This window comes from Wyeomyia smithii, chromosome 2 (assembly GCF_029784165.1).
Source record: "Wyeomyia smithii strain HCP4-BCI-WySm-NY-G18 chromosome 2, ASM2978416v1, whole genome shotgun sequence".
Classification (NCBI taxonomy): domain Eukaryota; kingdom Metazoa; phylum Arthropoda; class Insecta; order Diptera; family Culicidae; genus Wyeomyia; species Wyeomyia smithii.
Window position 1 is genome coordinate 194,707,448 of NC_073695.1, and position 15,552 is coordinate 194,722,999.

Genomic DNA, 15,552 nt, shown 5'->3' on the forward strand with positions numbered 1-15,552 from the left:
TCAAAGCGTTGACATATGATTTTTTTTTTCACTAACATGTTTTTTATTGTTCAGGAAAGACATGTGAGAAAAAATAATTAGTATCTGATTACTAAAACTTGAGACATTATTCACAAAACTACGTAAAACATGCAAAATTGTGACTTATTCTACTTAATTCGTCTCCAAATCAAAATTCAAAGCGATGACATGTGATTCTCTTTTCATTAAAATGTTCATTGATGTTTAAGAAAGGCATTTGAGAAAAAAATAGTTCTCTAATTACTAAAACTTGAGATATTATTCACGAAACTACGTAAAACATGCAAAATTATGACTTTATGTGCTAAATTTGCCTCTAAATCAAAATACAAAGCGCTGACATATGATTCTTTTTTCACTTAAATGTTTGTTAATGTTCAGGAGAACCATTTGAGGAAAAATAACAAGTATCTGATCACTAAAATATGCGATATTATTCACAAAACTACGTAAAACATGCGAAATTATGTTTTTTTACTTAATTCGTCTTCAAATCAAAATTCAATGCGATGATATGTGATTCTTTTTTCATTAAAGTGTTCGTTGATGTTTAAGAAAGACATTTGAGAAAAAATAACAGGTATCTGACTGGTAATCAAACTCGAGATATACTTCACAAAACTACGTGAAACATGCAAAATCATGACTTCAATGCTGAATTCGCCTCTAAATCAATCGAAACAGTAATCTGTGATTTTTACTATAATAAAATGTTCATTGTGTTAAGGAAACATATTTTAGGGAAAAATAATAGGTATCTGATTATTTGTCTGATTATTTGAAATTCAAATATTTTCCACAAAACCACATGAAAAATGAAAAACCATAATTTTTTAGGCTCAATTTGTCTCTAAATCTGATTTTGACTTTTTAGCATGAGCTTAGTTCGCCTGTAATTTTTTTTTCAACAAAATTTTCGTCGTTCCTTCAACATCTGCAAATATTTTCTTGCAGAAGAATTTATGTTTTAATTTACACAATTACAATATCTGATGTTTTCGTAGTTTTGTGAATAGTATCACATTACGGGATTCGAAATACTTTTTTGCTTTTTCTAAAACATTTTGGGACATTTGGCTGGAAGAAAGGCCCCATTTCATTGTTTTAATCTTTTTTTTTTAATTTATACGTAGTTATGTGGATTAAAACGTTAGCTTCTTCTCAGACGTGTTCCTTGGACACCAACAAATATTTTCGTTACAAGATTAGATATGATTATAGAGGAGAACTAAGCATGAATGGTTACGCTAAATTCTTCTTACTTTGATTTCTTTCTTCTGAAAGTTACATAAAAAGAGGTTTTACTGTGAACGATTGACGAATATCCGGTTATCACCCGAGTGTGGTATATTCGGAACTGTGATGACCCCACACAACATTTTCCAAAATAATGACTTCTGGTTTCAGGAAAATAACCTAAAGTGGTATTTGGCCAACCAGTTCAATACTTCCGAAACTTCCAAACTACATATGTCATTTTGAAACCCGAAACGGCGACTTACAGTTTCTGTAAAACATCCCCAAATCCGTATTCCGTTCTGTGCGTTCCCAGAATGTTAAAATACATAAAAAGATGATGGACGTATAAGATGAGAAATATTTTTGAATTGTGCTGTGCTAATAATGCAATGAATCATAAAAAATGATTTCTAATTTGGAAACTTTTGATCCCGAGCATCGCCGGGAACGTTCAGCTAGTATCAAATAAATGTTGTGAACAAAACAATTTTCTAATTTTCAAATATACAACGAGAAACACATTTCTTTTGTATGTAGGTACACTCATGAAATATCTGGCAACGAACAATGGAAGTTTGAGAAATTGCATGGTTAAGAAAAAGTAGTTAAGACAAAGTTGGTAAAATATACCTGTACTTTTAGATGACCCTTGACCACGAAACTATAAAAAATACTTCGAAATAGATGTGATTTTTGAATTCAACATGAGAAAATACACTGAGATTGACGTTTTGAACCTGAGACAGAGGAAAACAATATTTATGTCCGCCCTTCTTAGAAAACGGAACCACTGTGGGCTGGTGCCATGATCTTTGGTTTGATGGTGTCCAACAGATGATGTGAAACCGTCAAGAGCCGCACGTATCAGTGTAATTATTTTGTTGGGAAACTATGTTCAAGCATAATTTGCCATAACTCGTTACGCTTCACTGAATTGTACGCTACCTTGAAGTCTATAAACAGATGATTTGTCTGCAAGTTGTGCTCTAAAAACTTGTCGAGGATCGCTTTGAAGGTGAACATCTGGTCCATTGTAGATCGGTCCGCTCGAAAAACGCACTGGTATTTATTAACTAAGGCTTCCTCAGCGAGGATAAGAACAGAATGCGTGAGAGAATTTTATGTGTGTGAAATTGAGGAGTTTATTTTCCCGATAGATGCTGCAGTCGAGTCTATGTCCCCTCTTATAGATACGGCACATGAGTCTTTCCATGAGTTCTTTCCAACAGTCCATTGATAGTTTCTCCTCAGGTCATACCTTCAGGATAATCTTGTAAATGGCAATATACAGCCGTTAGCTTCCGATTTCAAAAAAGTCGTCGGGTAGGCCGTCGTTGTAGTCCATGTGACTTTGTGGCCTCTGAAGCGTCAAATAATTTGCTAACAATTTTCAAATCGATCAGTGTGGCCCGGTTCTTTTCTTCAGTCACTTTTAGGCACTCCGCATCAAACCACCTACTAAGCGTGGTTTCCACCTCGCCACCTGCCTATCGCCTCTCGCGTTGTTTCACTTACCGTGTCGTCCACTGCTGGTTCAGGTCTTCTTTAACTGGTTTATTGAGGTATCACCTCCTACCGCTGATATCCTATAGATGCTCAGACGTATCTGCAAGCTCAATCTCAATTCGGAAAGCCGGGCGCGAGTCTTGCCTACCACGAGAAAGTGATCTGAAAAATAAAATATATTATTTGTCAAAAATATAAAATAAAATCATTTTTTTTAAACTTTTCAAAATGTATGCAGAAAATTATTTTGAACAGAGCTTGAAGTAGAAACAATGCACAATGGTCCAGAAACCAAATTTAGGGGGAAATCTGAGTCTAGTTCTAACAAAGCTGTTACATATTCTAGGCATGATAAAGCGCATATAAATGCATATAAAATGCATATAAAAGCGCACAGATTTATTTTTTGGTTTTTTTTCTTGAAATTAGAAGTAATTACCTTTAATTTGATCCAAAAGGATCGGAAATCGACCAACCGGTTCGAAAGTTATGAATTTTGAAAAATAAAATACATCGAATAAAGCCGTTTTTTATGGTCATCCTATTGAGATCAAGAGATATTTTCTATGTTTGTCCAAAAAAGAATGACAAGCAAATCAAAAACGCATATTTTTTGACAAAAACATTATTAACTTTAAATAGAATTGAGATATTCACGATGTCAGCATTGCAAATGGTTTCTCTTAAGAAACCCTAAAAGTCGTTCAAAGACAGTTTTAAGGTTAAAATTTAAATAAAAAAGTTAGAGCGCAAAATGTGTTTTTTCAAAATAAATCGGTTGTTTTCAAAGATAGAAAAAAACTTTCTTTACAAAGTGACATAAAATTATTGGAACTATAACATTGTAACTTTTTCTTCTATCTACAAAGATAAAAAAAAAATTATATACTTGATTTCATCGAAAATTTGGGTCGCCCTAATTTTTGCTAATTTTTCAATAAGCACTCTATCATATGTAACAACTTTGTAGAAGAAAGTTTTCTCTTATATATTGCTATAGATCTCTAGACCACAATTTCCCCCTAAATTTAGTTTCTAGACCATTTTGCAATGATACGGAACTTTGCGTTACTACTTTACAGGGTGTCACCATGAAAGTGATACAAATATTTGAGTAGAGACACTTTCACATCGGGAGGTCTACTCTGTTGATCAGGTGTGTTTGATCAGAGGAAAATTGCATTGGATTCAAGTAGAGAAAAGATCAGAACTTTTACCCTCGCTTGAATGAGCAACATACAAATCAGGAGGAAACTGTCACATTTGAATTTGAGCAGATAACTCGTGCACAGGACCATCAAATGATTTAAGGCACGCACGGTTGTCCCCAAGAGAAACCGAGTGAATAACGGAGAGTGCGGCCTGCAACTATGATCAACACGGTTAAAGAACGTATCCGGCGAAATTCAGCCAGGTCAGCAAAAAAATTGCTCGTGGAATTGGAATAAGTCATAGAACTATACTCAAAATAATCAAAACGGACCTTAGATACGGAGCATTCAAGACACAGTTCACGGATTTTCCCGCAAAATTATGGCCGACAGGGTTGCCAGATCTTAATTGCTAGTGAAGACGCACGCTGCCTACAATATATTTTTTTAAATGAAAAATTGTTTACGTTGCAGGCTGTTTTGATTAAGCAGAATGATTGTGTGTATGAAGCATGTTTTCGTGATAATTCAGCCGAGTGGAACCATAACAGCTGTGAGGGTTCGTGAAGCAATATCCAACAGAAAAAAGTTGGCACTGCTGTGAAAACTAATATAGAATACTATGGGGACATCCATAAATTACGTAACGCTCATAGATGGGAGTGTGGGTATCCTTGAACGTTACGATTTGTTACATAGGGGAGGGGAGGAGGTAATGTCATCGTTACGTAACAAAAAATCTCTGGAGAGACTCTCCACAAACGAGCATTTTTATTCAGTTAATTCTTCTACAGCTTTACGTAATTTTTATGGGGGGAGGGGGTTGGTGTTGGCGTTACGTTTCGTCACATATGGGGTGTGGGGGTCCAAAAATTTAGTTTTTTGCGTTACGTAATCAATGGATGACGCCTATCTACAACACGCCATTGAAGATCGTTTGCTGTCTTGTGCCAAGAAAGTTTTTGCTTTCAACAGCCCCGCAATTGTCCTGTACACTAACGGTTGGCAGCAAAGTCTGTGTCGAATAAACAGAAGGTCAAGTAGTACCTGGGCTTTGCTTGCATATGGCATTGCACACTGGGAAAAAATCAACCCAAATTTCCACTAATTAGAAGCCGCTGGGTTGGCAACCTGAAATATAGCATTTCTTATATAAAATTGGTTAATGAATCGATTGGTGATATTTTCATTCTGTGCAAGACACGGGAAATGATCTATATTTCCAAAAATACGCAAAAACAGGGTGTGAAGGGGCAAAAAAGACCATATCCCATGCCTTGCCCAAAATGAAACCATCACCAATCGATTTGTTGACCAATTTTACATAAGAAATGTTATATTTCAGGTTGTTAGCCTAGTGGCGATTATTTAGTGGAAATGTAAGCTCCGGGTTTTTCACTAAATAACAGCCGCTAGACTGGCAACCTGAAATATAGCATTTCTTATGTAAAACTGGCCAACAAATCGATTGGTGATGACTTCATTTTAGGCAGGGCACGGAAAATGGTCTACTTTGCCCCCTTTCATCCTATTTTTGCGTATTTTTGGAAATACAGACCCTTTTCTGTGTCCTGCACAGAATGAAGATATCACCAATCGATTTATTGACCAATTTTACATAAGAAATGCGATATTTCAGGTTGCCAGCCCAGCGGCTTTTAATAAGTGGGAATTTGGGTTCATTTTTGCTGAGTGAAGTAAAACACATGACTTTTGACACTGATTCAACTGTTACTTTACTGCTCTATCATGATAACGAAAAAGAACCAGAGAAAAAATATTCATCTGTTTTAATTCCATGGTATAAATGCAAGTGTATCACATTCACGGTGACATTCTGTAAGTTGGAACTTTGTACTCAGTAAGGACTATGTTTTTGAAGCAATATCTCATAGTAAATCATTTTGCTGCAACAAGGAGAATAGTTACTTCAAAAAGTGTAGCTTCGAAGCAATTACACATTCAACCAGATTATTTTCTCGTTGTGTAGAGTTTCCTACTCTTAATTTCGGGGTAAACAACGTGATATAATCTAATGTTCGCGTAATCAGAAAATTATGGCAGGCGAGTTAAAATTTCAACAGGTTGCTGCACGTGTTCTACAATATTGAATTAAAACTGCTCGATTACCTTTCGTTGGATCACCGCAGACAGAAGTAAATTTGCGAAAAGGCAAATTAGCGGTGATGCTTTGATTGTTGACAAAGACTCTGAATACTGAGCAAACATGGGAATGCTAAGTTGCGAATACTTAAATAAAACGCTGGCTGGAATGAATTGCACATTGTGATTTAGTGCATCAATCATGTTGGCAGCTAACGGAGCTCAACAAGCTGGTTTGGTGAACTTCTTGCAGTATCTCGGTAGAGCATTCCATGAGTCAGATTAGGCTAAGAAACAGATTGCATATTCGATTTCATCTGCAGTGTCTTCGTACTTTTTAAGTGACACGTTCTGTACGGTGATTTACTACGATCGAATCTTGACAAGCGTTCAGCATGGATGCGATCAATATTGTGCTTTTCTTATGGGTTTAGAAATTGCATTGGCTGGTTTAAATGGCGAGCAACGTTCGGTGATGTGGATTACGGCTGAATCAGGAGAGGAAGCTGTGAAGCTGGAATATGCAATTGAGGAGGGATGCCAGGTGATGCTGATTCCTTCGCCATGAAACATTACCTAATATTTTATTTTATAGTCGTTCATTGTTATAACAAGAGATGTGATGAATTTTTTAAAGTTAAAACTTGACTTGAAAGAAACATCTACGCAGAGAATGCGTGATAAAAATTTGTTGATTTATTACGAAAATAATACTATGCTAGATAGCAGTGATATAACAAGAGAAATACTAAATTGTATGTACATTTCTAACCTTATCGGTACGTTAAACTGTGATTTCTATTTTAACTGTAGTCTATCCCAATCTTTGGTTCCTTGTTCAAACTGACGACGAAAACTTCGATGTTTATACCCAAAACTATACCGTTAATTCCACGGATGTACATTTGGTTGATAGTTATAACATCATAAAACAATCATTCAACAGCGACGGTCATCTTTTTTACGATAAACTGTACAATTTGCATGGCCGAATAGTCACTGTGGGTGTGACAGAATATACTCCATATTGTGTGACGACCAAAACAGATGTAAATCAAGGAAACGCAGATGCCTTCAACTCGAGTTTAGCGAAAGAACTTCTTGTCCGAGGCACCGAGGGCATTTTAATTGTTGAATTTTGCAAAATAAGAAATTGTAACCTTCGAGTATGGCCATGTAAGAAACATTTTGTTTAGATTCGTACTTTGAAAAAGGACATTGATTTTCTTTCAGATGGACCAAGCGATTGGGGTGATATCTACGCTAACGGTTCCGGTTACGGTGAAATTTTTTCAACCTACTCAAAACAAACAGAATTTGCGATCTGTTGTTTGTACTACAATTGGTGAAATATTGGAATAGATTTAACATAAGTTATAGTTTGAAGTTATTCTTTTACAGGTTTCTCCATCTTTTGGATGGCAGTCAGTACATAGCCAAATCAACTGTAACCGTCATGGTTCCGGGAGCTAGACTACTTCCGATGTCCTTGACTGTCATATATCCATTTTCCGGTACGGTATGGCTTTCCATTTTCATAATGCTACTAGTAACGACGGCCATTCATCACTTGATAACCAGCTTAAATCTCAAGCACGATGACAAGTCAGTTCGGCCGCCGATTGCGAAATCGATTTTCGACATGATTTCAATTTATCTGGACCAAGGGATTTTTCCAAAGTAACTTTTAAAGGTTCGATTGGCTTTGAAAAATAGCTTCAAACTTTACTTTCAGTTCCGTTTCCTCCTCCTATCGCTGGTTGGTATCATTCATTCTCCTATCAGGGGTCGTAATAAGCAACAGTTACTCCAGCGGCTTGGCCAGTGTTTTGACGGTACCAAAATATGGAAAATCAATCGAAACTATTGATGATTTTGTTCAAACTCCGTTCCGGTGGGGAGCACCAGCTATTGCTTGGGTTCTATCCTTGTACGGGGCGGATTCGGTAAGTAGCTTTACTTTTAAAACTGTCTTATAGTCATCAAAAAACCATAATTTCAGTATGACATCCAGAAAGTTGTGGAAAAATTCGACATTGTTGCTGACGAAGACGCACTCTACCAGCGTTCTCTTGCAGGAGACTACGGAGTTGGAGTTGAATTGTTGAACGGTGGAAATTACGCTTACGGATCCTTCATTCGAGAGGACAATGTTAGAAGCTTTGACATCTTAAAGGAAGAACTGTACTATACGTACACCATTGGATATTCACAACGTGGTTGGCCCCTAATGGAGTACTTCAATAAGTTTAACTTGGAAGCAATTCAGCATGGGTTCCTCATATTTTGGGAAGAACAAGCAATACGAAACTTTACCGCTTTTAATGTGGAACAAACTTTGCTGGAAATTGCCAAGGGTCACAATGAGAAGGAGGAGTTGAAACCTTTAACTGTAAAGCATGTTTTAGGATCGCTGTGGATCTTGATGATAGGTTCAATCGCATCAACAGCTGTGTTCCTATGCGAACTTTTGTGGTATTTTTTGCAAAAGTATAGGGATAGAAAAACATAACCGAAACGAGAAAGATTGAACAATCTTCAGTTGAAATACACCAGACGGTTGAAATGAAATTGAAAATATTAAAATATCATAGAAGAAAGCAATATTGCATGATGAATATCCTAAATTATATCGTACATGAGTTGTAATAGAATAGGGTATCGAACGTCTTCGTCAGTGGTTTTCTTCGGCAGCTTTTCTGCCGCAATCATATGCAAAAACCTTCCGTAGAAAACCACTGACGAAGACGTTCGATACCCTAAATAAATGTAATGTTATGCACAAAAATTGTCGTGCAATTAAATTTAGCGAAGAAATTAAAGCTTTGGTACAACATTCCGCTATTGAAACTTCTGATTATCCAACACAGACTTTGTGGTCAACAGTTAACGTACATGACAATTGCGCGGCTAGCACTACGATTCAAACCGGGATTCGAACATATGGGAACTGGCTTGTTGTACTTCGAGTCCAGCTGGGAGGCAAAACAAAACTTACTTAGTCGCTTTCCAGTGAAACATCCCTCAGGATTCCATCTACGTCACAATTTTACGCTAACGCATCCGGTCCATGGCAGCCTGTCTCCAGTTACTTGAGCGTCCCTCGTTTTCAAGATACTGCTCCACTTTGTCGAACCACCTAACTCACTATGCTTTTCTACGTCGGATTCGAGACGAACACAATTTTTGTGGCCTGTCATACAACATGTTCCGCCCATTGTAGCCTTCCAGCTTTAGCGGTCCAGATCCAGATACAACATTCGCCGTAGTGTTGCGCTATCACGTGGTTCATTTTTCGCTTATTTACGCCATCATTAGGGACAGTGGTAAATCACGATTTCGCGGAAGCCGCGAATTCCTCGAAATCCAGCATCGGTCGCGAAATTACCAAAAGTCCGCGAAATGCCGCGAAAACCAGCAACACGGACAAATCAAAAGATTAATGGGCACCTTTATGGCAACGGGAGGCCTTTTCCTACGCAACCAATAAGATGGAATAGTACTGCTGCTCTCTTATAACGAGATTTTTTCAGCCTGAGCTGAATTGTTTTCGGATGGTTCGGTTACTAGATCCTCTTTAGGCAAAAATTTTGGCGATTGGAGACCTGCATGATAGGGTTCCATAGTGTGCCAAATCAAAGTTGAAAGAAGTACCTACCTAGTTCAAGTAGTAAACATTTCTGCATATAAAAAATACGCAACAGTGAAATTGATATTATAATTTTGGTAAGTATTTGAAACGCAGGCGGTTTTTTGAGGTTTCTCGATTGACAAATAAATATCTATACATTCCCGGAATCTCGGTAGATGCGGAATGCTTCGTGAGTCAGAATAACATGAATAATACGTGCATGCCGACCTCAAAATATGATTGAACACAATTTGACAGTAGTTCGTTCTGCAAAGAAATCATGAATCGGACGGTAATTACCGTATATATAAATTTTGTCAATTTAACAAAAATAGTTTTTTATTGTTTTTACCCATAAAAGCACTTCATTTGGCGTTTTTTAAAGAAAAGGTTGCCGCGAAATTACCGCGAATTCTGAATATTTTCTATTTTACCACTCGCGAATTTTCAACTTTTTTTCCGAGAATTATCACTGTCTCTAGCCATCATCATTGGTCTAGATCGTCCTAAACACACGTCGTACGAAAATGGTACATGACTGCAAGTCCTCCTAGAGCATCGTCCATGTTTCGTGTTCGTAGCCGGTCTTACAAGCGTCTTTTACATGATGCACTATTTTTCTGTCTGGACTTCGTCACCAGAACCTGAATTGTTGATCTATTGTGAGTGCTCGGGTGTCTGCTGTATCCCGCACTTCTATTACTAGCAATACCCTAGTGATAGTCGAACCCCTTCAGCTCGAATACATCGTAATAGCAATACGGTTACGCTAAGAAATCCAAGAGCGTTTAACCCTCCGCAACGAGCTCGGAATTATTCACAGCATGAACCTACATGCCGTTCCATGAGATCATTTAATGAACTACAGCATATTGTTAACTTCGAAATGTCGCCTGCAATCTTAAAAAACAGACTAAGTTTATATTTAAGAGGACAACTTGATGAGTGTTCATTGATTGTATTTTTATTTTTAATTAATTGTAATTCAATATTAAGTGTGGATAACGGGCCTAAAGCCTATATATTCCAGAAGAAATAAAAATATCGCTATTGAGAAGTGATATGCTTATTATTATTTTATCCGTGCTTGTGTGTAATGTGATTTTACCCTTCCTTTTACACATTATCTTGCTCTACTATACCGAGCCTCGTTCCCCTGCCAAATATCGCCAATTATAATTCCCTTGAGAAGTTTCGTTGTGCGTCCTTTGGCCAGTTTTAGTGATGAGAGGGACTTATTTTTGATAAGAAGAAGTCACGCAAAGGTTCTACAGAATTCAGCGTAAAGGAAGGGTAAGTTGTAGGGAGCCTGTGAATAAACTCATGCTTTAAGTCCTTTTTGACATCGAATGGCTTGATTCTACTACAATTGGAACCCACGAGCATTCGCTTCACAAAGTGGACTCGGTAACATTGCGGCTATGCAGCTCCCCACATGGTGCACTTGATACGTGAGCGAAGTTTACCAGACCTCAAGGTCTTGTGGAGTCCTCAGTAGGCACGACTTGCAGCTACATTATATCTGAGGATTTCTCTACTGCAATTATTGTCTGACGTTACCAAATTCGACCACCGTCTCGAACTCATATCCGTCGATTGTTACGTTACGGCATATGGAAGCTATGTTTGAAAATTTTTGTTTATTTCTAAGTGTATCATCTGACATAAAGTTTTAATGAAAAAGAAAGGATAACCACTAAAAGTAACTAGACTTAGCTATTCTATGCGATATGCTCTATTGTATTTGGGATTATATTTCTTCGTCTTTATTTGGGAATTTTATTCCTTGCACTCCTCAGGTATCTGTGCTCTTTTGCAGATCCTGATTATCAGCTGGTATATACAGGAAACCAACCTATTCGTGCACCTCGCTTGTTTTTACCTTGCAGGGTAAGTTGAGGATCATTTTTACAATTTTATTTTGCACGCGTTGGAGCCTAAGTTTGTGTGTTCGGGCACAGCCCTTCCATACCGGAGCCACGTACTCTAAAATAGGGTGGTAGATGATCTGTTTGTAGACCGCTATTCCATTCCTCAGGTACAGCTACGAGGTTCTGCAAATTAAAGAGTACATGACCTTGATGAGAATATTGCATTTGTCCTTGGTCTTATCCACATGTGACCTAAAGCCTAAGGTAAACTACCACTCTATGAAGGAGCCACCGAACCGTGTTCTGCAGTTGTTAGTAGAAACAAGTCTGGGCAATCTCGCATGTGGGAACGGAATGACCTGTGTTCAGCTGGTAAAGTTCTCCAGGCCTTCCTGAGGCCTGGAGCGTGTCAGAGCTCGGATGACGCGACCCTTGTACATGATCGCGGTACCATCCGCGAATTGGGACAACATACCATTCCCAGGAAAAGGTGAGAAGTCCGAGGTGTAGATGTTGCATAGAGGTGGACCGAAGCTGCTACCTTGTGGCACCTCTGCGCTGATTTTGGGTTGCTCTGAGCACACATTGTGTAAGCAAAACCAAAGAGCTCTGTTTGAGATAGTTTTAATCGATCTTAATCTGGTGCATTGGAAAATTGTGTCGTTACAGCTTGTACACTAGGCCATCGCGCCTAGTGTGCACATCATCAAAAGCATATTCGAGAGCGTTATTGTAGCCTCCCCATCTGGTCTCGAGGTACGATGCTGGTCTAACAAGCCGGTCGTCGTAAGTTCGAGTCTCGACTCGGGAGAGACTGTTAGTGTCAGTAGGATCGTGACGCTAGCCCCGCAATTGTCCTGTACACTTAACGGTTGGCTGCGAAGTCTGTGTATGGTAAACAGAAGGTCAAGTTCCGAATCGGAATGTAGCGCCACGGCTTTGCTTTGCTTTATTGTTGTCGCCTTGGACACCAACTTGCTCCGCTGGATAATGTTAGTAACACGGTTGAGTTGGTGTATAGCGGACCTACCACTGTGGAACCAAATTTTTTCCTCAGGTAGTACACAGTCTCATCGGTGAATAAAAGCAGACGGCCCTGGATTGTCTTTTCAACAGTTTGGAGAGGGTAGAGAGTAAACTGATGACGTTGAGCTCTTAGTAATAAAAGGATCTATCCCCGGCTTGAGTATTGAGATGACTTCAGCTTACTTCCATATTGAAGGGAAGCAGCGAAGCTCCCAGCATCGGTTAAAAACATGTGTTACTGAAGCAAATGAGCCGTGGCTCAAGTGCTTGAGCTCGAGTGTTAAAGCCGGGGGCCTTATGTTTCTTGATCTCCTCGCTAAACCAATGAGCGCGTCTGCCGTTACTCTTGTTTCCTCCGGCACTAAACTGTATGAAGGGTCAGCAATGGCATCTCCCTCAGAAACAGCTAGCTTGAAAGGGCTGAAGATGGTTCACCCCAAACCATGTGACGACACGAACTGCAACTCAAACGCGTTTGCCTTTTCAACAGATGTTATAAGGTGACATCCATGAATTACGTGAAGCTCATAACCATATGGGGGAGGGGGGTATTCTTAAGCGTAACGATTTGTTACACAGGGGAGGGGGGAGGTGGGTTCAGTGTTACGTAACAAAAAATCTCTGGAAAGACTCTCAAAAACGAGCATTTTTATCAAGCAAATCCTTCTACAGCGTTACGTAACTTTTGTGTGGGGGGTTTGGCGTTACGTTCGCTACATATGGGGGGTAGAGGTCCAAAAATATTTTTTTTTGCGTTACGTAATTTATGGACGTCGCCCAAGCAAACTACCCGCCTGGTAAACGGCTGAATAATGCATACCATCTTTACAAAATGCACCTACAGAAATAAAACGAGCTCCGCAAGTGGTTCTTAGCGTCTTATCTAGCCACTCACAACCCGACCTCCTCGCGTTACCAGCTGGGATACGAACAACCGAGCGAAGATCAGGTAACCAACCACGGTGGGAACTTGGTCGTATGATGACAGGGAAGGAGGGCTCTTTTGAGTTTCCGAGCGTCTAACATCCATGTAAGGAGCGGCTCAAAACGACGTCTGTACTCCAGGTTATAGGCGGCCGATTGCCGGGACTCTAAACAGCGTTGTGCACGATGACAGGCGGGTGGTGCACAGGCCTTACAAGCCGCAACTGTAAAACACTCACAATTAATGAACGAGAAACGAAGAAATTCAGACTGGAACAATCGGTACAGACCCACGCGACGAAAACAGACTAGCGATTGAAAATTCGGGACGTGGAACCTCAATTTCCAAGGAAGCACACGAGTGCTCTCCGAAGTATTAAAATCATGCAGGTTCGATGTCGTACGTCCGAGAGCGGTTTCGACTTCAACCCCGATAGTTTCGATAGTCTTAAGCTGGAAGCTCCGTAGCAGGCAACGCTTAACGTTGCACTTCACTGCGATAACAACTTCTCCATCGACATTGTGGCTCGGACCTTTGCGAAGATGGCGGATACGTACATTGTACTAAAAGCCTAAGCCAAACGGATTAATCATCAATGCATCGAAGACGAAGTACGTGAAAGGAAGGGGTTCACGAGAAGACAGTGCTAACCTCGCACCTCAAGTTTAAGTTAGTAGCGATGAAATCGAGGTGGTCGATAGGTTCGTGTATCTGGGAGCACTGGTAACTGCCGACAACGATACCAGCAGAGAAATTTAACGGCGCCTTATGGCAGGAAATCGTGCATACTTTGGTCTCCGGAGGACGCTCCGATCGAGTAGAGTTCGTCGTCGCCGACCGAGTTAGCCATCTACAAGATGCTGATCAGACCGGTAGTCCTCTACGAGCATGAGACATGGACTATGCTTGTGGAAGGCCAACGCGCTCTTGCGGTCTTCGAGCGGGATGTGGACTGCAGGAACTGCTTGGAAAACCACTATCGTACACACTGCTAAAATTGGCAGGTTGCGGTGGGCTGGGCATGCTGTAAGGATGTCGGACGACAGCCCGGTAAAGATGGTCCCGGTAAATGCAAATAGATTCAACCGTGCACAAAAATCGATCTCAGTGAACGTTGTATCCCGGAATCAGAAAAAGATCAATTTCTGAAAAATTCTGCCTATTTTCAAGTTACAAAATTGAATACTTTAGGAAAATCAGGACAAATGCTAGAAATTGAAAAATGAATCAGGACGCCCAAAAGTGATTTCAAAATCAGGACCGTAGGTCGTAGGTCACTCACTTTTTGATAGCCCTCCAAGTTGTAGCATAGGATTTTGGTAACCATAATACATTTTTATAGAGAGGTTCTAACGATAATTTAAAAAGCTCCATAAATAAAGCGACTATACTGTTCAACACGCTAGCAGAGAATAATGATGATGAGCTTCTCTTCTTGCTACATGTCTCTTATAGCGTCATTTAGAATGGAGAAGTTGGATGATTGGTAGAAGAATCAATCAGGCGGTAGCGATTCTGCCTTCTTTTCACATCGCTTGCGTCGGATACGAACGCGATGTCAATTGGTTGACATTGCTAGCCAATGACTAAACGCCTGAAATAATTTCGTCTACCTGCGATGTCTGCGTTAGGGAAATAAGCCATCCGTATGGAAAATGTATGCGGATATTTAACCTTGGAATATAAAAAAAAAGTTGATAACAATTATCATGATATTGAAATCTTGTATTTTTCAGCTGTCCAACGGTATATTAATTATTAAAACCAGCACAGTTGTTTGAGAGCTATCAGCATTTATAAACTTCCTGACAGCAAAGGACGTTACACGTTCATTTCAGTTTTCACAGAAGAAAGATGACGACACGGTTTTATTTTATTGTGGGGCCTTCGCTGAGCCCATACATTCGTGAATCGCATGCTAGCTCCCACTAAAATGATGGTAGCGATTCGGTACCTACTTTAAGTCAACCAAAGTAGGAATTTTAATGTTTTGCAGATTTTTCTGACAAATGAAATTAACGTTATACCGGTCGACACATTCTGTTATCACCATCTAATAGAACATTTCACGGTTGTTGA

At 39.4% G+C, this 15,552-nt stretch overlaps 1 protein-coding gene across 1 annotated transcript; it reads left to right on the forward strand.

Annotated features, from left to right (window-relative positions):
- The first annotated feature begins 6,167 nt into the window (after window positions 1–6,167).
- Window positions 6,168–8,639, forward strand: LOC129725140 (uncharacterized). The gene is made up of 8 exons (XM_055680615.1): window positions 6,168–6,280; window positions 6,344–6,564; window positions 6,616–6,775; window positions 6,834–7,196; window positions 7,254–7,365; window positions 7,422–7,700; window positions 7,756–7,966; window positions 8,023–8,639. The coding sequence occupies exons 1-8, from the start codon at window positions 6,223–6,225 to the stop codon at window positions 8,530–8,532; spliced, it is 1,914 nt and encodes a 637-aa protein (XP_055536590.1). The 5' UTR covers window positions 6,168–6,222; the 3' UTR covers window positions 8,533–8,639.
- Window positions 8,640–15,552: the final 6,913 nt, after the last annotated feature.